Below are 23,935 nucleotides of genomic sequence, written 5' to 3'. Positions count from 1 at the left end.
GTCCCCTAGTCAAGAAGTCTCCCTGACTTCATCACCCCCCAATTCCTGTACTGCCCTACCTAGGGGAAGCGCTTTCTTCTGCCATCAAAAAGGGACAGTTTCCCTGCAGGCCCCTCTCTCCTGTGAGCCCTGAGGGCAGAGGTCTCCTTCAGCAAAGGCTGGACAAAGATCAGGTTCCAGAAAACACACCCTTATGCTAAATCTGATTGTAGAAGCCCACTTTCCTGGCACTATTCAGATCTGGAGGAAGAGTTCCTTTCTCTTTCAAAAAAAGGGGAAAGTTGGATCCAGGTGTGGTAGTTTACCATTGTTCTCCAAGCACCTCGAGGAAGGTAGAGAAAAGAATCCCCAGAGTTCAAAGTCATCTCTGGCCTTACAGAGAGAGCAAGGCGAGACGTGGGGAGGAGAAACAGGCTGTCTCTACCCTCCCAATCCCCCCACCAACTCCCACACACCCCACCACCCCACTCCCACACCCCACCCCACCCTTACTCTGGCTGTGTGTGGGGACCAAGGGCAGGACCCTGAGGGGATCGATTCCAGGAGATTTCAGCCACCTCTGTGCTTAGGTTCTTACAAAGAATAACGTGACAGCAACTTTATTTGCAATAAAATGAATTACAGTCTGGGTGTGAAGGTACACATCTTTAATCCCAGCCCTAAGGAGACATGCAGGTGGATTTCTGGTTCCAGAAAGTGACTCCAAGGGTAAGGGCACTTGCTGCCAAGCCTGACCCAAGTCCCATCCCCTGGCGAAAGGAGAGACTCTACGCCCACAAGCTGTCCGCTGGCCTGCGCATGCGTACCATGGTGCTCATTCGCCCACACACATAAGTAAATGTTTTTAAATGTCAGAGGTACACAATAGAAACAAAGGCTCTGAGAGGTCCTGCACCAGAGTTTATTTGACTTCCCTTAACCCAGGATGACACAAGTGCCACAGCACTAGAATGTTCCTTCCAATCCATACTGGGGTGGTCAATTCTCAGATTAAAAAGAAAAAGCCAAACTGCTTAAGCGGTGGTGGTGCACACGTTTAGATCCAGCACTTGGGAGGCAGAGGCAGGCGGATCTCTGTGAGTTCCGTGCCATCATGGTCAACAGAGTGAGTACCAGGACAGCCAGAACTCTTACACAGAGAAACCGCCCCCCCCAAAAAAAGAAAGAAAAGTCTAGTAGTATAGCTCAGTTGGTAGAGTAATTGCCTAACATTCAGGTAAGCCCTAGGTTCAATTCCCAATACTGCCTAGACAAGCATGGAGATGCAGGCCTGAGGACAGACAGCAAGATTGGGTCTCAGAAAAGGGAGCAGTGGTCTCATATTTTTCTGTTTCTTTTTTAATATTCATTTATCATTTTTGTGTATGTGTATGCACATATTTTGTTGTTTCGATACACAGTCTCTCTACATAGTCCTGGCTGTCCTAGAACTCTCTATGTAGACCAGGTTGGCCTTGAACTCACAGAGATTCACCTGCCTCTGCCTCCTAAGTGCTGAGATTAAAGATGTGCCACTTCCCCCAACTATGTGTGTGTGCATTTTGTGCATTAGGGTGCACATATTTGTGGAGGTCACAGGACACTCCAGCTTTTATAGGCCTGGGGGCTTCTCAGGCCACTGGGCTCAGGCAGCAAATGCCTTCAAATGCCTTTATATACTGAACTACCTCACTGCCTTCAATCCCTTCATCTCTCTCTCTCTCTCTCTCTGTGTGTGTGTGTGTGTGTGTGTGTGTGTGTGTGTGTGTGTGTGTGTCAGTTTCGGGCGTCACAACTCAGGCACTGTCTACCATTTCTGTTTTTCTTGATCACTCTCCATCTTTGGGGGACAGGGTCTCTCACTGAACCTGGAGCTCACTGATTAGTTGGGCTGGTCAGAGGATTCACTTTACTGACTGAACCACCTCTCAGCCCAGAAGCCCATCTTTAAATATTCTCCTTCATGTCATTTTTTTTCCTACTAAGTTCCTGGGGTGTCTAAGGAAATATATCAGATACCCTGAAGAAAGTACTGGAAACCTCCACACAGCACTTCCTGGATCTGGCCTATGAAGAACTGGGTTGTCTAGTTTGCACTCAGGAGAGGCTAGTGGTCTGTCTCCTGTTTTCTCTCAGACCTCTAGCCTCTCCAGAATCCTGTTCTGGCCACAGGGGGATAGGCCACTTTCCCATAGAGCCTTTAGGATTCCGTGACCCTTTCTGATCCACAGCTCCTGCCTCCTACCCTTGTCCTGGCCGCACCCCCATCTTTAAAAGCTGAGGCGTTTCCCAGCGCTGGCTCTGCAGCCTTCTGAGCCATCTCTCCTGCCTTGCCTTACGGGGACCACCACGCCAAAGTGACAGCTCTTGCTGACTACCCACTCATTCCTAAGATGTGAGGCCCTCAGAAAAGTGAGTCCTTGTAGCCCCAAAGACACAGGGAGCCCACTTTTGTTGGCCTTGTTATCAAGACAGGACACCAATGGATAGAATGCCGGGCTGGGTTGGGCAGGAAGAGGGGAGTTGGAGAGCGTAGAAGAAACAGGATCTGGGGAGATGTAGGGTGGTGTTGGAGTCCTATGTGAGGGAGTCATCAGTTCAGTGCAGGTCAGTAACAAGGAAAGGTGGGAATGAGGTCAAGTCAGAGGCTAGTGAGAGAGGGAGAGAGAGGAGAGAAAAGAGAATGAATGCCTCTCTATGTGCGAGAACAGAGCTGGAGTTCCCCAGGTACACGGAAGGAGAGCAGGGTGGCCCAAGACTCGGAACAGATGGAGGAACCCCCCCTTCCTGTACAAAAGCAGATGCCCTGGAGGCCTGAGCCAGGGAACCGAGGCTGCAGAAGGAAACAGAGGAGCCAAGCTTGGAAAGGAAAAAGTAAAGCTATCTCCACTTGCAGATGACATGATCTTACACATAGAAAATCCCGAGGAAGTCACCCAGAAACCATTCAAAGCAGTAGGTTAGTCAAGCATAAATTCAGAATACAAGGCCACTATATAAAACTTCAAGGTCACCATATAAATGCTGATTCTAAGCCTGGGCCTCATCCCCAGTACCACATTAACCAAGCATAGTTGTTCAGGGTTCTAATCCCAGCACTAAGGAGGGGCAGAGGAGAGGACCAGGAGTTCAAGGGTAGCCTTGGTTACATGCTGAACTTGAGACCAGTCTGGACTATATGAGATCCTCTCTCCCTCTCTCTCTCTCTCTCTCTCTCTCTCTCTCTCTCTCTCTCTCTCTCTCTCTCTCTCTCTCTCTCTCTCTCTCTCTCTCTCTCTCTCTCACTTTCTGTCTCTCTCTCTCTGATGAAAACAAGATGAACTTAGAATAACCTGGAAATGCAACAGCAGGCATATGAAAGTCAGAAGACAACTTTCAAAAAGCAATTCTCTCCTTCTGCCATGTGGGTTCTGAGGGTAGACTCGGGTCATCAGGTTTGGCACACCGCCCCCCAAAACACAATAAATAAATAGAAAATAAATAAAGGAAACAACAACAAATTGAAGCTGGGGACAAGTACTTGCCACGCAAGCACCAGTAACCTGCATCCCATTTCCAGAACCCACATAAAAAAGCCTGGCCCAAGATGCACTGTAAACCCAGTGCAGAGAGGCAGACAGGTGTACCGATCACCTTGCTTGTCTCAGAATATAAGGACAAATGAAGACATCCTGATGTTGGCCTCTGGCCTTGCATGCGCACACAAACTAACTAAAGAATTGTACACCTTGGATAAGCGAATCGCTAGGTTTGCTGGATATAGGAATTAAGCCTCAATCACATGCCTATAATTGGAAAATACACCTTTAATCCCAGCACCTCGGAGGCGGAGACGGTTGGATCTCCGTGAATTCAAGGTCAACCTGGGCTACAGATCAAGTTTCAGACCAGCCATATCTACTCTCAAAACAGAAACAAACAAACAAAAAAAATGGCAAAATAAAACCTGGCCCGGAGGGCTCAAGAATGACTTACCATTTAAGAGCCTTTGCTCTTCTGGAGGACTCAGATTCAATTCCCAGCACTCACATGGTGGCTCACAACCATCTGTAATTCCAGTTCCAGGGGATCTGATGCCCACTTCTGGCTTCTGCAAAAAGCCCCAGGCACACGGGCAAAACACCCACACACATAAAATAAAGGCTAAAAATTGTCAACGTGGCCTCAAGTCCACACAGACTTAGCAGCGTTTGGGGTAGAATCAGAAGGCAGACTGCATAGCTAGCGTGACCCCCTTTCCATCTGCGGACCTCACCAGGGCTCGGTCTTCTGGAGAGTTCTTCCCCAGTCTCCCGTCTCCCCCGCTTCCCAGGCCTCTGGTCCACATGGTTCCACATCAGAGCAGCAAGTGTGGGGACAGGTCTCTCTTCTGAGCTCTTGCTGCCCGTCCCATGGCTACCTCTTCTAATGCAATGTCAACAGCGATGACTGTGCTGATGGGGGTGGGGATAACATCTGTTGTGTAATTATTAGGTGTCAAGTACTTTATAGGCATTTTTACATTTATTTAATTAATTGTATGTGTGTGTTTTAGCTGCATCTATGTACGCACCAGGAGCATACCTGATGCCCACACAAGCCAGAAGATGGGGGTTGGATCCCCAGGAACTGGAGTTACGGGTGGTTGTCTGTGATATGGGTGCTGGGAACCAAACCCAGGAAGGTCCTCAAGAAGAGCAGCAAGTTCTCTTAACTGCTGGGGCATTTCTCTAGCCCCTTGTTTTTCTTTTCAATTATACTTATTCATTTATGTGGGGACTTACTCAGGCTACAGGTTACATGTGGCAGTCACAGGACAGCTTTTGGGAGTGGGTCCTTTCCTCCCATCATCTGAGTCATGGGAATTTAAGTTAAGTCATCAGCGCTTAAGGCACCTTTTACTCTTTGGACGATCATGCTGGTCCTATAGGCACTGTTTCATGGTGTGTGTTGGGGTGGGGGGTGGGGGGAGCTTGCTTGCTTGCTGGGACAGGTTCTCTGTAGCTCAAGCTAGCTTTAAACTCCTATGGAGCTGAGGATGACCTTGAGTTTCTGACCTTCCTGCTTCTGCCTCCAGAGTGCTGGGATTATAGGCCTTTGTCATGTCACTGAGCCCGATTTTCTGTGATGCTGGAAATGGAGTCCAGGTCTCCCTCCTAGGCAAGCACTCTAACAGATAAACCCCATTCCCAGCCAGACAGTAAGTCTCACTGTGATCTGATGGAGATAGCATTGTTTTGGGGTTTGTTTTGTTTTATTTTTGGTTTTTTGGTTTTTTGAGACAGGGTTTCTCTGTAGCTTTGGAGGCTGTCTTAGAGCTCGCTCAGTAGAAAAGACTGGCCTCGAACTCACAGAAATCTGCCTGCCTCTGTCTCATGAGTGCTGGGATTAAAGGTATGTGCCACCACTGCCCAGCTAGGATATAGCATTGTTATTAGCCCCATTTCCAGAGGAGAAAACTGAGGCTCAGAGAAGGACTTTGCTGAAACACAAAACAAAAAGAACAGAGCTGCAGGTGTGAAGAATTGAAATGTGGTCTGTGCTAAGAAGCCCTCACGATGCTTCTTCCCACCAGCTCGCCCACCCAGGCCCTGCCTGCGATGCCTGCCTGCCTCCCCTCTCTAGCCCTCACGCCCTAGTCTGATCTCTCAGGGAAGGAATCACAGAGATGACTTCCAGGGCCTCCAGATAATGACTCAGGCCCACCACGGAAGACTGCCCAGCTGCACTCTGGGGAGAGAACGGCATTCTAAAAGGAGGTGAGTCAGGCCCAGATGAGTAAGGAGCCCATTCAGACAGACAGACAGACAGACAGACAGACAGACAGACAGACAGGCAGGCAGGCAGGCAGGCAGGCAGGCAGGCAGAACTTGGTGCCTAGAGCACTCAGCCTTCGGGCTGCAGGTACTTTGGGCTCTCTGCAGGGCCTGTCTGAGGGCATACACTGTGGAATGAGGCTCCATGGACAAGGCCCACTCCTGCCTCTAAGCCCCCAGAGTACCCAAAGGACAACCCTGTACTCCCTGCCTGCTTGCTGATGGCTCAGGTATTTTCTGTGCCAACCACAACCCTTCCCCAGGGCTCTGTGATCTACTTTCCCACCTCCTACCTTAGAAATAGCTCATCACAGCCATTTCCCCACATGCCCTCCTGAGGGCAACCCCCACACACACGCATTCTCACAGCCTAGGAATTCCTGAGGGCACAGTTGGCCTTGGATGATGTTCAAATACATTTTTCTTGAGTGACAGGAAGGAAGGAAAGAACACAGGAGGAAGGGAAAGAGGGAGGAGAGGCTCCAGGGCCCTGGTCTAGCTTTGTCCTTGAATTTGCTAAGTTTACACTTCTTGTCTTCCAGCTGCTGTGTGACCTTGAGGAAACCAAGCAGTGTCTCTGGGCCTCCCTCACCAGCAGCCAGTAGAAAGGTTAGATAAGTAAGATAAGGGCCTGGCAAGTGGAGTCCAGCCACAGGATGGTTGCAAGGCCAGCTTGGGTGCATCTCCCCAGCTTATACTTGAAGCCTATAGAAGGTGTTATGCAAGGCGGCACTAGTACCCCCAACCTGGTGGTTCAAGCTAGAGACAGAATCCTAGATCCACTGGGAAGGAGCCTTGGAAAATACAGTTCAGACCCCCCTGTTGCTGGGCCATGTGTTCCCTCAGAACTTATTTGCATGTAGAGTCCTGGATCTGAGATGTTCAAGAACACTTGGTAGGGCCTGCCTGGCTCCCAGCCTATCTACACACGGAAGCCCCTAGACTCACGCACCTGTACCTAGACACGCATGCAGAGTCTCTATGAATCTGACATCTTTTTGACTCATGCCTTCCCTCCATCAGTGCCCTATCGGGACATCCACGTCAGCCCAGGAAATCCAGACACTTGAGTGTTGAAAGGATCTGTGAAGACTTGTTCTTTAAACTTAATTTATTTATTTTCTAGTAAAACTGACTAATTTTTAGAAGGTTCTCACGTAGCCCAGGCTAGCATCCAGTGTACCTAAGGGTGACCTTGAACTTCTGATCTTTCTGGTCAGAAGACGACACACACGTGCCACTCACTATACACGGTTTATGTGGTCCTGTGGTTCGAACTCAGGGCCTCAGGCATATGAGCCAAGCACTCTAACCAGCCGAGGCCTCACCCCAGCCTCTGGATTAAAGATACCCGTGGAAAGGCCTTAGGGCACTGGGAGAACCCAAGCAGTGGTTGCTGTTATTGCCTCATTTAATGGGAGCCAGCACGGGACATAAACATCGTGTTTAGTGCCATTGTATGAAGAGGGAATCTAGGCACAGAAAGGTTGTGCAACCAGCCACAGTTCACATAGCTGCTGCAGGGTAGAGTGACATTCTGGAAAGCCATGCTGGAGTCTCCCGAAGGATTCATCCTCTTAGCATTTGGCCTACCTACACTCTTGGAAAACTCCATGAGCAGGAAGACTACAGCCAGGACGGAGCTGGCAAGTCGGCATCTGAAACTGCCTCCTCCAGGAAGTACCTTCCCCCACGGCACGCTTTCCCCTCTGCCTGTGCTTGCCCAGGAGAGAGAGCCGTGTGTGTAACTGTTACAATGGCATTTGGGGGTTCAGCCTCTGCTTAGAAGGACCCCACAGCCAGGCACACAGCAAGCCCTTGAGAGCATCTAGGCTACTGCATCAAGTTACATTTTCTGTGAGGCCTCAGGCAGTTACAGCCCCTCCGTGGGCCTCAGTTTCCCCATCTGGAGAATGATATGTAGCTTTTCAAGCTCCCCTGAACCTCCCCTGAACCTCCAAACCACGAAGTCTCCAAAGCCTGCCTCCTACAGCCTCTGGATGACAGTGTGGGAGACTTTGTCTGTGACTGCATCCCAGAGCAGCCCCTGACAAACAGCACACACAGCTAACCATGGTCCCCCAGAGCAGCCCCTGACAAACAGCACACCCAGCTAGCCACGCCAGCCACTCCTCTGCCCCCAGTGTGTGAATAATTGGCGTTCATGGGTGAAGGCTCTTCCAGACTCGCTCCAAGGAGTCATTCTCTCCTTCCACTGTGCCTGGAGTCACACCACCAGTGGCCACCAGGGCCACAGAACCGTCCCTCTAGAGATGCACTCCTGGGTCTCCAGCTAGAGCCTGACGGTGCCTTGAAGCCACTCCAGACTTCTAAAGCTCTCCACCTCCTTCTCTCACAGACACAGGTGTGGGTAGCTGTTCCCAAAGGAACAAGGTTGTCTGCCTTTGTGTAGGGGTCTGAGGGGCCTGAGCAAGAAGAGTTGCTCTCTGGAGCTGCAGAGGTGGCACAGCGGTTAAAAGGACTTCCTCTTCTCAGGAGACCAGAGTTAGGTCACCAGGGCCCACGTAAGGCAGCTCTCAACCACCTATAACTCCAGCTCTGCGGGGACTCACCATCTCTGGCCTCCAAGGCACTTGTACTCATGTAAACACAGACACATAATTTAAAATAAAAATGGTAAGAGATGCTCAACAGACGGGGATGCAACTGAATGAGTGCATGAACCAGCCATTTTCCCAAATGGCTAGAACGTCACGAGGTTGAGAAACTGGGGTGCTGGGGCTGGCTGGGATAAGGATGGCAATGGGCGAGTCCTGAGCATTTGCTGCCTGAGCCCTGCTCCCAGCACTCGATTCAGCAGTGTGAGCAAGCCCAACCCAGGCCCTCATGCCACTTTAGCTTTGCTCCTGTTTGGGGGCCCATCTAGTTCCCCTGGTCTCGATACCTTTCTCACCCTTGGGAGCAGAGACCCAGATCTCAGAGCCTCAGACAGGAGAGCAGCAGCTGGGTGTTTGGCTGGCTCTCAGAGCTGATTTGAGTCCTGTGTGCCTTCTACTCCTTCCCAGGCACGGTTGGAGATTAATTATTAATGCTGAAATAATTGGCATTCATTACCGTGCCAGTCATCCACGGGGGAGTGGGCCCCACATTAACCAATTCATCGCTTGGTGATTGATTAATTAAAGCCGAGCTTTTACAACACACCCTCGGGTGACGAACCACACTCTCCCCAGGGTGGAATACAAGAGCAGGAAGAGGTACCTTCTCCTGGGTGCCAGAGAGGAGCCAAGAATCTCACGCACATCTTTATTTATTGGTGCCCTGGCCCCAGGTGACACCCGTGTGGATAGGCCTGGCACTTGCCTGCGGTGGCAGAGGCTCATGTGTGAAGCTGGGCACTGAGGCCAACTGTAGGCTTTGAGAATCTGTTATATGAATCACCTGTGGGGCACAGAGGCTCTTAAAGGCAAGAAAAATAACAAAGGTGTGGCCGGGAGCATTGCTGGCTGTCTGAGCCGGGTCTGACTGGCTCCCTTAGCCTCAGTCACTCCAACACACACACACACACACACACACACACACACACACACCGTGGTGCAGGCCTGGAATCCCAGCAATCAGGAGGCTGAAGCAGGAGCATAGCGAGCTTGAGACCCATCTGAGATACACAGTGAGATCCAGGCCAACCAACCTAGGCTAAAGATTTGAGACCCTGCCTCACAAAGAAGTGCTTTGGTTTGATTTGATGTGGCTTGAGAAAGTCTTATATAGTCCAGATTGGCCTTAAACTTCTGCTCTTCCTGCCATTAGCCCCGAATGGTGGGATTTCAGGTACCTGGTTTATGTTCTGCAGGGGATCAAACTTGAGCTCTGTGCATGCTAGACTAGGCAAACACCTTTATCAGTTGAGCTAATCTCCAGACCCCAGAACTGGGTCTCGAGTACCTGTTATGCCCCAGCCGCAGGAGGTGGCAACCGTGAGCCACAGGGACTCCCAGAGCCCCGAAAATCAAGCTGAGGAACCCAGGAGAGGGCTTCATGTTCTCTAAGAATCTGGTTCCTGTCCAAGCTCTCTAGGACGAACCCTAATCATCTAGGCCAAGCAAGTGCAGAGGCCGTGAGATGCCAATGGCCCTGAAGCTCAGGCGGGGGTCCTGCTGACTCTAGGGGGTGAGGAGGGCAACACTAGAGCCGTCTGACTTCCTTCCAGGGGTACAGGGGCGCCAATCATTTGAGTGTCTAGAAAACCAACCAGTCTCAGAGTCTCTTGGTCCACTGTGACTCTCAGCCTGCGGTGGTGGGGCACGGGTTTCCCGTAGGGCATGGCTCTCATCTCATTGGTTCCTGAGTGAGTGAAGCTCCACCCCAAGCCAAAGAACAGCCTTTTCTGACCTCAGGCCGTCAACAAGCAAGGTGAGGTCTGAATGAGCTTGTCTGTACTCAGAGGGTTGCCTGGCTCCTCTGCAAAGGACAGGCCAGAAAGCCCTGCCCCCGGTCGGAAAGGTGGACAGCTCCATAGAGAAGCAGCAAGGACTCCCTGGCCCAGAGTCGCTGTTTCAATAGCCTCCTGTACCTGTGGGCTTCTGAGGGAAGAGGAGGGACACAAGGGCCCCAGGACAGTGGCTGACAACAATGCTTCCTAGGGGCTCAGAGAGGCCCTAGATTGTTTCCACAGGGCCAGGACCCCTGAGTCATAGAGGTGTCCCCTGGGGTCACACACAGATACCCAGGGCCACCTGAAGGTTCCTGTGGGACACTGGATTCCTGAGGCCATTTTTACTCTACTCACAGACCCTACAGTAAACAGAGTCCGCAGAAGGACTAGCTTGGACCTAGAGACCCACCTTCACCCTCACTGTCGCTGGCAGAAGCTGGCAAGGCAAGAAATGGTGGTGGGGGATGGGCGAGTAGCTAAAGGATGGAGCAGGAGGTGAGCTACCAGCTGCTGGGCAGAGTTGGCTGTAGGAACTGTGTGAGCCGACCCAGAGCTCCCTGGTTCTGTATCCCCTGCATGGACCTAAGGCTAAGGCTACGCTGCATCCCTACCCGGGGAACAGAGGGTGGGGAAGGTTCCTGCCACCCCTCTCTGGCCCCTCTGTTTTTTGGCCTCACTACCCTGTGGGAACTTTGCCCAAGGAGTCTGGAAGCTTTCTTTGAAATCCCAGTTGGGGGGTGGGGATGCCGCTCAGTCCCTAGTGTGCTTGCCTGGCATGCACACAGTCCTGTGCTCCTTCTACAGCATAGCACAGGATAAAATAGGTATACCAGGTGTAATGACACGCCTGGAGTCCCAGCATTTGGGAGGTGGAGGCAGGAGGATCAGAAGTTCAGAGTCATCCTTGTCCATCTCAAAACGGAGAGGAGAAGGAGGGGAGGGGAGGGGAGAGGAGGGGAGAGGAGAGGAGAGGAGAGGAGAGAACTCCAGTTGGAAATTTCCTCTGTGGGTCCACTCTCTGAGACCCCGCAGACAGTCCTCAGTCTCAGCTGATCCCCACCCACCCCCCACCTCACACACTCCCCCCACCCCCACCCCCACCCCCACCCCCCACCCCTCCACCCCCCACCCCCCACCCCCGCTGCCATGGCCAAACACAGCCCATGTTCTGCTCACACACGGGCCCTTCTCATCAGGTCGGGCTGCAGGTGGGCAGGCTGGGACTACACAGACTCTCAGATGCACCGGTGGGGTGGGTGGAATGAAGGGCCCCTGGGGGCTTCTGAGGAGCCCCTCCAGGATGAACACAGCAGCCTCTAGAACCCCAGGCTCCTAGGACTCAAGGACCCCTGGTCCCTAGGGAATAAGCCTTAGCCTTAGGTCCATGCAGAGGATACAGAATCAGGGAGATCTGGGATCAGGGAGCTCTGGGTCAGCTCACACAGTTCTTACAGCCAACTCTACCAGGCAGCTGGTAGCTTACCTCCCAGCAGGATGGCTCGTTCTGCATCCTTTAGCTACTGAAGGAACCCCTGGCTCCTCTTGAATAGACAACTTCCTAAGCCTCAGTTTCCCCACCTGTTAAATGGGCTCCACCCTCCCGCTCACCAGGTTGTAAAGACAGACGTGCAGGCAAGTTATCCAATTTGGAGGAGAATATCAGGTTGGGAGGGAAGTATCTAATGAGCGTTCCTTTGATAGGTCCAGACTCCCTGCTGACAGTCATCAACTGTGGGATAGAAGCAAGGAGGTGTGTGCTGCAGAGGTACCGCCTCAAGGGAGGGCACACAGCGTCCAACTCCTTGGGGATGCTGGAAGAGGGCTTGGGGTTCCATTCCCAGCACCCCAGAAACTTCTCGCCGTGTCATACCCCAGTAACCCCAGCATTCGGGACAAGGAATTCAAGGTCATCCTCCATTACCCAGTGAGCCTGAGGCCAGGCTAGGCTACACGAAACCCTATCTTAGAACAAAACAAAAACCTGGGGGACAGAGAGATGGCTCAGTGCGTGAAGGTGAAGGTGCTTGCTGCCAGCCCAGCTCGATGCCCAGGAATCACATGGTGGTGAAAAGAGAGAGCCAGCCGAAGGCTGTCCTTGGAGTCCCACATGCCACCTGCGCTAAACAGCCATGGTTCCAGCCTGCACAGAACTCGGCCCTGGCAGCCCCTGGGGTGGGCATTCTCAGCACCTGGTTTTATTAATGAGGACTCTGAAAGGCAGAGCATTCTGGAGTCAACTGGACAATCTGCTGGGTACCTAGCCGAAGCCCTACTGCTGGAGAGGTCCCGGCTGCCTCCTCCATCACCACAGGGCCAGAGCTTGCCTACCCTCCCTCATCACACGCTGATCCAGCAACCTCTTGTCTCCCAGCCAGCCCAGAAGGAGCAAGGCTCGTCCATACAGGGACAGAAACAGCTCAGTGTGCAGTGTAAGCTGCTGCCTAGGCTGGGGTCCAGGCCATAGTGGACGACTTCATATGAACACCAAAGACATTGCACCCCAGCTTCTCCCTGGTAGGCCCCAGAACAGCTGCCCGTTCCCTTAGCCCTCTTGGGCAGCTCAGTGTCTGTAAAGAGACTCTGGAAATGACAGCAAGTTCCTGCTCTTCTATTTGAGCTAAGCAACCTTGAGTGAGGGACTTACTTGCTCTGGCCTCAAGTGTTGCCATCTGTATAACGGGGTGAATGACAACCCACTGCCTTCCACACCCAGGCTGTGCAAGCGAAACTGAGATAATATATGGATGTCACATAAAGCTGGCACTCGGCAAATGCTTGTTAAGTGAACAGATAACCAGATAAAAGCTCCACTTTAAAAGTGTTCTGCCTTTGGGTTTACAGAGGCATCAAAATAATGCCTTGGCACTAATTAGCCAGGGAAATCAGTAGGGGCTAAGATGCCACATGACCACAGGTGGTACCTGTGTCCACCCAGCCCTCCTGCCTGGCTGCTGCAGGGGGAGTGACCAGAGGTCACAACTTCCAACAGTGGCTCAAAGTGCAAGGCCAGAAGTATCACCCACAAGAGAAAGACGAAGGAAATGGCAGGGCGGGGTGTGGCTCAGTCCGTGGTGAGTGCTGGGCTTAGCACGCAGGACATCCTAAGTTTGATTCCCAAGCCTGGTGGCACATGCCAGTAATTCCAGCTGTTAGATAGTAGACACAGGAGAGTAAATTCAAGGCCACCCTCAGCTATGCAGCAAGTTTGAGATCATGTTGGGGTAAATGAAACCCTCTCAGAAAAAAAACCACAATAACAAAGGCATACTGTCTTTGACATTCTCGATTAGTGGTCTGTGATCTCCTAGACTTCCCTCCCCCCTCTTCTCACTCTCTCCTTCCCGCTCCCCACCCCAGTCCTCAAGTACCCCAGATGGTCAGGATTCTCCAAGGCCCACACATGTCCATGGACATCTCCAGCAGTGTTCCTGCCAGGGACCAGTTCAGAGCCTGGTATATGTGGCTTGGACTATCCTGTGCTCCAGGAGCCCTGCCACAGACCGTGGCCGCCCAAGCCCCTCCTCTGGGACTTCACCTGGAGTTGTGGTAAGAACTCTTGTGATGGTGTCACACGGTCACAGGGGCAATGTTAATGCTGGCTATGAGCTGAGCCGCAGGACCCCTTGCTGTCCCATTCTGAGCCAACCCAGAGAGCCTTGAAGAAAACACAAACCAAGGACAACCTGGAGGCCTTTAGCATTGCTCTTCCCCTGCCTGCCTGGGACGTGTGGGAGATGGGAGGTAGGGTTCCCTTCCCCCACAGTCCTCCAACTCATGGCCTTGAGCTCCCTAGAATCACTGAAGATTCAGGGCATATTTGAAGGTCAGCTGAGAATGAACTCCGCACAGTGGAGATTGAGCATTGCAGAGGATGGAAGGGAACACTTGGGAGGGTGGGGCTAGTAGCCTCCTGCCTCTGTCCATCCCACTGGTCCCAGATAGGACTGGGAGGAACATGAGAGGTAAGAGTCTAGAAGCCATGAGACTGACAGCAGGGAAGGGGAGGACCTCTTACAGGCCAGGGGCACTGGTTCAAGGACAATGCCTTTGGGGCTGGCAGTGTGATACTCCAAGGCCATCTGCAGGAAACCTGGATTGCTTGGGCCAGGACCTCCTGGGAGAGAATCAGGGTATAGAAGAAAGAAAGATGGAGACTGAGAAATGAAAGTCATGGGGCAAAAGCTGTAGCTGTTGCTTCTAGTGCTCACCCGACATGCAGAAAGGCCCGGTTCGATTCCCAGAGCCCCATACGCCATGCACAGTGGCATATGCCTGTAATCCTAGCACTGGGGAGGTGGAGGCAGAGGAATCCGGGATTCCCGGTCATCCTGGAACTCCAGGGCTACATAGTTAAGTTTGGGGCAAACCTGAGGACATCAGAGAAAAATAAAAAGGCAAGCCAGCCCTGACAGTGAGGTAGCTGGCCTCACTGTACCTCCCAGCCATGCTTAAGTGTGAGGCCTGGGTCCACAGGGACACATACCAGGACCGGGGAGTAGAGCTGCTCAGTATCTGTTGGCCCTCTAGGCCCAGGTCCATCATACGTCCTTCTCCCTTTGGTCACTTTTATTCTTCTACCTGCAAAAATCACCTCAGAGCTAGGAAGATGACTCAGTCGGTTATGTGCTTATCACACCAGCATGAGCACCTGGGTTCCCTAGAATCCGTGTAAAAGTCAGACATGCACCTACAACCCAGGGCTGGGGAACTGCCGACAAGGGGATTCTCCGGGACGTATTGGGCAGCTAATCTAGTCAAATCAGTGAGCTTGCAAACAACAACATAAAAGATAAAAAAGCCCGTAGGGCCTGCAGGGCTCAGAGAAAGGCAATGTATAAGTCTCCAGTCCTCACAAACCAGCAAGTTTGCGACCAGGGCCCATCTTGGTGGGGTGAACTTGGGTAGGGTGGATCTTGGAAGGCAAAGATGTGGGATGCAGGGTCAGTGAGATGTCAGGGCTGAACAGGTGTCTGTCATACCTGGCGGTAGCTGAGCTGTTGTAACTACTAATGCCACCCAATAGTTGAACTGCCCCATGAGAGGCTGTTTAGTATACTCACAGTCCCATCTGCTTACCTTCTAATGACAGGATCTGAACCCTATGCCCTCGTAATCACCTACGTAAGAACCTGCAGGTAAGCACAGAGATCGGGGATATTGGAGAAGGCACTCACCTTCCAGGTTGCACGCTCCCTTCGTGGCCTGGAGCCTTACTGCTTACTGGCACTTTCTAATTTTTCATGTATTTCCCCACCCCGTGTGTGTGTGTGTGTGTGTGTGTGTGTGTGTGTGTGTGTGTGTGTGTGTGTGTGTGTGTGTGTGTGTGTGTGTTGTACAGCCTGTGTGTGGAGACCAGGGGACAATTCACAGGAACCAGATCTCTCTTTCCCCTATGTGGAACCCTGGGCTGAAACTCAGGTCATCAGGGTTGGCATCAAGTACCAGAGTGCTTTTGAAAAGCCAAGGGATCTAGCTTTGACAGAACATAGCTAGTTGGGGACTTGGATGGTAAACAAATGTGTAACTCGTTAATTTGCTAATTGCCTTGCAGTTGGTGTTCTGCCATCTCTTCTAGCTTCTGGGTGACATACGTGTCAGGGCTCTGAGAGTGTAGAGAGCATGCCGTAGGGACCGCTGGCGTCAGAACTGGACACCTGGGCCAATCCCTTCCTCCCAGCCGCCCACCGCCCCAGACATCACACAAGGCAGAAAGCCCATGGCACTCCGTCTTTTATTTTCTTAAACTGTACATGAATGTAAAATACTTAGACAGCCAGTCTGTGGGGGGGGAGTTGTTTGGTTTTAAGTTAATATTATGAAACAGAACCTAAGGAGGGCTTTATTAAATAAACTAAAGATGAGGACTTAACATACACACCTGCGTTCTACCGTCATTTTCTTCACCTTCTGGGTGTGTAAGAACAGAAGAGACACATCAACTGAATTAAAAAAAAATTCATTTATACCCTGAAATGCTGGCAGGCCACTCAAGGGGTTGTTTAGAACATCTACCTCATAGAAGATGGCCTTACCATCTAATAAAAATTAAAACTGATCCGCTGGCCTCTTTGGTTCCAAAATTATGTATAATACATTTAACTGTATTCATTTTTCTGCTGCTATAAAAATAACTTTTTTTCAAATGGCAGTTTCTGACTAACCATGCAACTAAATCAGTGCAAACATTGAAAGCAATCATTCGCTTAGAAAAGAAGCAAAGGATTTCATTTCAAGTATAAAAATATAAAAGAGACGGACGAGTCCAGTTTCGCCTAGTGTGGGTCAACCCCTTGCATTGCATAGTTCATGTGGCACTTGGACATCCACAGGGACAGCCACAGCAGCTCTTGCCCCAGGCCACTTCTGGACACACGTAGACCTGCAAGTGCTCATGTCGAGTGCGCTCATGCGGGACCGCAAGTGCTTTGAGGGGCGGGCAGGTGGGCCAGTGAAGAGGGCAGGAGCCACGGACAACAAACCGCTCGCCCACAGGGGCGACTTCTGCAAAGCAGCTGAAAGCTTGCCGTCTCTCCAAGACCAGTTAAGCAACTCCCCATACCACTCTGCTCTTGCCACTGCCTCCTCTGGGCTCTTCCCCTTGCCTCGTGGTCATCCCTGTCCCTGCCACCACAGACAGCAGGGAGGATGTCCCCAGCAAAGGGCCCCCATTGCAACATTTTCCCCCTTCTCATTTAGAATCCACTTCAAAGGTCACAGTTTTCAATTCTGCAACTGGCACAAATGACCTGTCAGCCGTTGGAGACGAGTTTAAAGCATAAAATTAAGACCCTTCTTCTCCCCCCCCCAACCCCTGAAAACAAACACACACACATAAGTCACACCAGGGATCCAAGCAACAGACAGTCAAAGGGTCACTGTCCCTGCCCCATGGTCTCTATGACAGGCGGGTCCCTCCTGGGCTATTTGCCCTCTCCAAGAGCAGGGTGGCGCAGCTCTGCTGGCCGCAAAGCATGAAGGATGCCAGGCGGGGACTGAGCAGGCAGGACTGAGCCAGGGGCTGCCGTGAAGAGCCTGGGACCAGCCAGGGGCACATGGCCCTCCACCCGCCTGTGCTCCCAGCCTGCTTTTCCTCTGGGTGGCTCTCTGGCTCACTCTCTCTGTGTCCTCTGTCTTTGTGCTTTTATGTGTGCTCAGAAGGCGCGATTCAGAGTGCCCGGCCAGCTGGTGGGAATGGTAGCTCCTCACCCCATTCTCTCCGACTGACAGGCATTGGTAGCTAAGCTGCCATTTGTCACCGCATCCGTTTGCTGGTATCCTGGAGGCTGCTGTGTGGGTGGCAGGATGAGTCTGGCTATGCGTGTCTATGTGTGCGGTTAGGAGTCTCTTGTGGCACAGGAGGGTTCTCCCTCTGGTTCTGACTGGTTTTCTATGAAGCGGGAGATTATTTCAAGCCGCACCCTGGCACTCTCCACAGCCCAACTGAACAAGCGCACTCGGCTCTCCGGCCTCTCCTGCTCCCTCACAGCCCCACCCCACGGGCCTGCGCTCACACCCACTGCCACCGTCAGGCGCAGCCGCACTCCTCCACAATCATGTTGGGCACGTCCCGCTTGACGATGTTATACTCATCATCAAAGTAGAGCATGGACATAGAGCTCAGTTTGGTGGGGATGCAGCAGGAGTTCACGGGCCCTGGGTTCAAGCCACGCATGCGGTACTGGTTCACCACAGCAGTGTGGAAGGAGGAGGCTGAGCCGGGGACCCCAGCCAGATAGGCCGGGCAGCTGCCCTCACAGTAGTTCCCGTAGTAGCCAGTGGGTGCAATGATCCAGTCGTTCCAGCCGATGAGCCGAAAGTCGATGAAGAACTGTTGCCTGCAACAGAGGCTGGTCCGCCCGTCACACTCTAGGCCCCGTTTCCGGATTCGGTGTCTGCTGTCACCTAGGCGGGCCTGCACCACCACAAAGGGCCTGTGAGACTCCTCGCCGGGGTCCACAAACACAGGCACCACGGCCAGCTCCTGGCAGCTGTCACACTGCACATCCAGGTTAAGGCGTCTCTCGCCCCGTTCAAACAAGGCCTGGATGGCCTCGGTGATGGGGAAGGTGTGCCAACCACTGCGCTTCAAGTCCACCTTCTTCTCGACCACACTCCACCTGTCACCGTGACCCTGCTCCTGGTAGTACACCTTGACCCGGACCTTCCTCCGGCTGCCCTTCTCCAGGACGTAGGGGAGGAGTTTCAGGTACAACCATAGGCTGGCCTGCACCACAAACAGGTTCTGGTTGCCTTCGTTGGAGACGAAGAAGTACAGGCGGACCCGGGAGGAGGCCAGGCCATCTGTGGAGACGGGGAAGAACAGGCCAAGTTAATTCCGCGAGAACACAAGGCAATGGGGAACGCGCTCGCTCTGTGATGTTGGAATGAACACTCACCACAGCTGGAAAGTGTTACTGACCAGAAATACCCTTCCTGGGCCCGGAGCCTCCGCCATAACCTGCCACCGGCAGAAGAATCACTTCCCATTGAGAAAACAGGACCCGGGTGAAGCCAGAGGCTCCAGACCTATAAAATTCCTGCCTCACCTCTCCCAGGCCAGGGCTCCCGGGAGACAGGACTGTCGGGTCTCAAAGCCCAACAGAACCGTTTGTTGGGAGCCCAAGATCTTAGCAAGTTGTTATGGGTCTCTGAAAACAAAACCAAGATTGCAGGGTGGATTTGGGGGGCAGGTTGTTTTAAATGGGGCTTCCCCACCTCCCCGTCTTCTTTCTCACTAACTTAGGGCATTGCAAAAGCAAGCTGAGCCGCCTACAGCCTCTTTGCAGTGTTTACCTAAGCCTGATCTGGTCCAGCCCCCAGTGGGACCTCCACTGCAAACAAGCACGCTCTGCTCGGGTTTCTGACACAGAGTGTGTGTCCTGTAAGCCGCAAACTGCAGCCCTTGTTTCCAAGGAGTTCCAAGGGACAGGACAGACGGCCTTGAAAACTCCAGGTCCTGTCCTTTGACCAGACCCTAGCTGGAAGAACATGGCAATTTGAGATCTGGGGGGGGGGGTGCCAGTCATCTCAATAATGCAGTTCAGCCAGAAGAATGGCTATGCCAGACAAGAGACGATGTCCCTCTCGCAGTCCATTTCATCAGCCCTTCCCTCTGACAGACATGGCTGGTTCTATCAAACAGCCCACTAAGCCCCCCCAGCCCCTTCCTCAGTTCTCACTGGTTCCTCTAATAACACTGACGTCTGACTTTGAAATAGGGGAAACTGCAGCCTTAAAAGCTGGTCTTGGCCGAGCTGCCTGTGACCTGAATCTGTTATTTATAAGTCAAAGAGCTGGCTCCGTGAATCGGACCAGAAATATAACAGCCCCTGCTGTCATTTTGTGCCACCGGGACCAAAAGGCCTCTCGACCTTCCCGAATCGCATTTCTACTCTGGGCCCCAAAGCACCTTTTAACCCAAGTCCTCTAATTGCATGTCGAGCTTTCCCTGACTCTGGCGGACAGCTAAAACGGCAATGTATTTCTTTCTAAGCACAAACCAGCCTTGATTGTCTCTGCCTTTCTCCACACTCGGCCATGCAAAACTTTTCATCCCTTTTTATCCCCCCGCGGCAGCGGCAGCGGCACAGGCAGTCTGCCTGATGCCTGGGAGAGTAGGGGGGCATTTGCAGCCAGGGGCATAGCTGATCCCCCCTCCTCTTCCCAGGCTCCCTGCTTGTCCCCCACCCTGACTCCATCGGGCTTCCCCCTCTGAGACCTTCTCTGGAGTCCCCTCAGCACAAATGGGGTTGAGCTTTCGGCACAAAAGCCAGCCTGGCTCATTCAAGTCCTGAAAAGGACAGCGATGTCTAAGGCACTTACACCGTTTCTGCCCAGGAAATTTCCCTTCTTTTTAAATTTCCTGAAGATGATTTTTTTCTCTCCCCCTCTCTTTCTCGGATTCTTATATTTAGATAGTGGACAGAGATTTGCAACGCGGGGGCCAAGGAAGACACTGCAGAAAGGAATCCCACTCTTTGTTAACTACAAACTCTGTCACTCCCTCCCGGACTTGAGAGGGCTGCCACGGCTGCCAGGCAAGCCTAAAGGCATGGGGCTGTTCCTAAGCCGCGTCTTTTGCGTAAATGATGGACCTGTTGAGAAGCTGCCTTCCGCCCGACTCTGGTGCCCACACAATCGGAAGGGAGGTTGCCTAGCTCTCCCCACCGATGCTTCAGCAATCCTGGCAAGCCCATGCCACCGGGCTATGGAAGCGGCCCCAGGGGCCTCTCATGCAGTCTCTCTCTCTCTCTCTCTCTCTCTCTCTCTCTCTCTCTCTCTCTCTCTCTCTCTCTCTCTCTCTCTCTCTCTCTCTCTCTCTCCTTCCCTCTCCCTCTCTCTCCTTCCCTCTCCCTCTCTCTCCTTCCTCCCCCTTCTTCCTCCCTCTCTCTCTTCCTCTCCTCTCCGGCCCACGTATATCAACAAGCACACACATCTCCATCTACACTGCTAAGCCTACACTCGGATCGTGGGAAACAAAAACATTAAGCAATCACCAAGCAAGTGCCCGCAGAGCCAGGGCTGCGCGCATCTGCCGGGAGGGGGACGCGCGCCCAGAGGCGCTGGGGCCCAATTCCCGTAAGCAGGGATGAAGGGCAGGGTGCTTTCCAGTTGCTTCAGGGAAAAAGCACCAGCAAAAGGTCTGTGGTTTGCGTGCGGAGGGTAGGAGAGGTCCGCCACCCTGAGACAAGCGCAAGGCCATCGCAGAATGGCCCAGCCCGGAGCCTAAATGCCCTCGGGGCGTGCGCTTGCGGGCTGCAGAGGCGGCGAAGGCGGCTGGAGCTTCCTAGGAGAGGGAAGATAGGAAGGATCACGGCTGCCGCCGGCTTCCCCAAGGCCAAACCCACCTGTCTCAGCAAAGCTGATGATCTCAGAGACGCGCTCCTGGCCGTCGGCGCCCGGGCTGGCGTGGCCGTCGAGGTGCGGGATCTCCACGCGGCCGTCTTCGCGCACCTTGCCCGCGTGCAGCTTGCGCAAGGCCGTGACCATGGCGGCCTTGGGCACGGCGTGCGTGATGTTGGGCCGGCCCCGCAACTGCAGGCGGTTCAAGATGTGTCTCTTCACCGCCTCCAGGAAGTCACCGTCCACCCGGCCCAGCTCCTCGGGTCGCCGGAAGCCGCCGCCGCCGCCGCCGCACGACGTACAGGTGTCCTGCGAGCCACCCGGAGCTCCGGGTGGCGGGGGCGGGGGCGGTGCGGCGGGGGACGGCGGGGGTGTGGGGGAGCCCCAGGCCTCGGGTCCCAACCAGCTGGCCGCCAAGAGCAGAAGGCAGGCGGCCCCCAACGCCCGACCGGGCAGCCCGTCCATGGTGCGCCGCTGGCGACGAGGGCGCCCGCCGCGAGGCGAGGCGAAGCGAGCTCAGGGCCGGGCTCCGGGCTCCGGGCGCACCGCCCCGCCCCGCCCCCGCCCGGGCCTCCGCCCGCCCGCCTGCCGGGAGCGCCGCCGCCGGCTCGCAGGGGGAAGGGGCCGGCCGGGCCGCGGGGGTTCCCGCGCGGCCGAGAAGGGGCGCCGCGGGGACCAGAGGGGCGCGCGGGCTTTTGGGGGGGGAGGGACCTCCGGGTCACTGGAGCGCGGGCGTCTCGGGGCGCCTAGGCATCTGCAGCCTGCCCATCCTCTCCGCGTCGAGGGCCACCGCAGCCCCCCAATCGGCTGAAGCGAAAGCGATGAGCGGCGGCAGTGGCGCTGGCGCGGTGGCTTGGCTCGCCTGGGCTGGAAAGGTGGAGAGAAGAACCAGTGGACGCAACTCGCTCTGGAGACCGAAGCGAAGGTGCCAGAGCCCCCCGGGGCGCGGCGCTGCGGAGGGCGCTGCGGCTGGGGCCCCGCGACCGCACCTGAGCGCCTCGCCCTGTCGCTGCTCAGAGCGAGGAGAGGGCCGCCCGAGGCGGCGGCGATGATGGGCAGGTCGTCCCTCCTGCTCCGGGCCGGCGGGAGGAGCGAGCGCGGTGCGGGGGAGCGCCGCCGCGCGGGCCCCTCTTACAGGCGGCGCCGAGCCCTCCTGGGCCGCGGGCTCTGCAGTCCTCCCGGCACGTCACCCGGCAAAGTTGTCTCCAGGCTCCCCCGGGCGCTGCATCCACGGGCGGGCGGGTCGTGGCGCGCTTCTCCCGGGCCTCTGCTCCTCCTGCCTCCCTTGCGCCTGGCTGCCTGCGCGGGCCGACCGGGGCGGCGGAGGAAGGAAAGGCGGTGGCAGGGCCCTTGTCGCTGCTGTCTCTTCTGCCTGCCGCGGCAGTGACGACCAAAAGTCTCTCTGTGTCCCCGGGATCGAGTGCCCTGGTTCGCGCTCCCACTGGCAAACGCCGCAAGGCCGGGGAGAGAGCTAGGCGGCGGTGGCGGTGGCAGCAGCGTCCCCGCGGCCAGCCGTGGCTCAGAGTGCAGAGCGCTCCCGAGGAGGAGTTCTTCGCTTTGCCTTCTCTTCCTTTCCACTCCCTGTTCTTTTTTCCCCCCGAGGGGTAAAAAAGCCGCACAATCTCCGTAAGTGCGCGCGCGTTGAGATAGACGTTGGCAGGAAAAAAAGGGGGGGGAGTGTCGTCCGGAGCGTGCGGGAGGAGACGGTCCGCGCCTCCCTGCTCCGGCTTCCCGGGGGCGGAGGGGGAGGCGGATTCTGCAGGTCGGTGCTGCCTGGTCCTCCCCCCACCTCCTCTTGCCTCCGCTCTTTCTCTTTCTGTCCTGGCGAGGAGGGGCGAGAAGGTTCTCCCCCCCCCCCAACGCCCTGCGATGCCAGGCCACTTTTGCTACCTCGAAACTTTCCCACCACGTGAGTGCCCCAGACCCTCGCCCCATGGGACGATGGCTAAAAGGCACCGCCATGCTCCAAAAGTAGGATCCCGGTGCTTCTGGACGCCCCCTATTCAGGACCATGAAGGCCTTGCCCATGTCCCAAGCTGTCGCTCTTCACAACCAGGGCAGGCGACCCTTACTCGCTGCATGCGCCCGACCCTCCAAGAAACGATCCATTGCTGTCCAGCCTGAGGGTGGGATGGGGGCAATCTCAAATGCAGCTGAGAAGCGGTGTGGGTGGATGTCACTCCCAGTCTGCAGCGCCCTCCCCTAGCGTCCCAGGCCGCCGTCCCAGAGGGCTATGGATTAGCCCCCTAGGCTAGAAGAGCAGAGGCGGCAGCGACTGGAGGCTGGGCCGGCGCTGCCATAGTCGACCAGAGGGTCTGCCTGCATTGTGCAGGGTCCCATCTTTGAGGACCCAAGGCCTCTGGAGTCTCATGACTTCCCAGAGTGGTGGAGTCTCCACTCTCACATCCCGGTCTTGGCACACTTGGCCTCAGACAAACCCAGATTCTAGTGAGGGGGTCCCGCACTACCGGCTTTGAATCTAGCTCACCGTGTCGTATCCAGCCTCTTTCTCATCTGTAAAGGGGCCCAGTGATACCTGCATTACACTGGTCCTTTGGGAGGTCCAGACTAAGCCAACCTCATAGAAGCATATAAAAAGATGGTTCTGGGGTACCTTTTCCTGGGTGGCAGAGGTGGATGAGTCTGAATCCGAACTCTAACTGGAAAACCCCCAAGTGTAACCATTCTTTCTGTCCCTCCTTCTGCCCCTACCTGGGTCAGACACAATGCCTACAGGGCACAGTTCCCAGAGACCGGAACGCACAGCCTGCCCCTCCCCCGCAAGCTGGGGCTACATGAGACCCCTTGCTCTCCAGGACCCCTACCCACAATAGGCTCACCTAGCGACAGGGAAGACTGCGAGGTAGAAGTTTATACTTTGTTTCCCTCGGAATCGGTACTACCCTGCCTAAAAGAAACCTCG

At 54.4% G+C, this 23,935-nt stretch overlaps 1 protein-coding gene across 1 annotated transcript; it reads right to left on the bottom strand.

Annotated features, from left to right (window-relative positions):
• Window positions 1-15,887: 15,887 nt before the first annotated feature.
• Window positions 15,888-21,577, bottom strand: Inhbb (inhibin subunit beta B). The gene is made up of 2 exons (XM_005070292.4): window positions 21,018-21,577; window positions 15,888-18,471 (listed from the first exon to the last, which is right to left on the bottom strand). The coding sequence occupies exons 1-2, from the start codon at window positions 21,475-21,477 to the stop codon at window positions 17,696-17,698; spliced, it is 1,236 nt and encodes a 411-aa protein (XP_005070349.1). The 5' UTR covers window positions 21,478-21,577; the 3' UTR covers window positions 15,888-17,695.
• Window positions 21,578-23,935: the final 2,358 nt, after the last annotated feature.

Source organism: Mesocricetus auratus, unplaced genomic scaffold, assembly GCF_017639785.1.
Source record: "Mesocricetus auratus isolate SY011 unplaced genomic scaffold, BCM_Maur_2.0 Super-Scaffold_100676, whole genome shotgun sequence".
Lineage (NCBI taxonomy): Eukaryota > Metazoa > Chordata > Mammalia > Rodentia > Cricetidae > Mesocricetus > Mesocricetus auratus.
The sequence above is the reverse complement of the archived record's forward strand: the minus strand, read 5'-3'. Positions and strand labels throughout refer to the sequence as shown.

What these genes read in the sequence shown, in the direction of transcription:
- Inhbb (XM_005070292.4), bottom strand. Translation starts at nt 21,477, where the DNA reads ATGGACGGGCTGCCCGGTCGGGCGTTGGGGGCCGCCTGCCTTCTGCTC. An exon ending in CATCAGCTTTGCTGAGACAG is followed by an intron (nt 18,472 to 21,017) that starts GTGGGTTTGGCC and finishes CCGTCTCCACAG; the next exon opens with ATGGCCTGGCCTCCTCCCGG.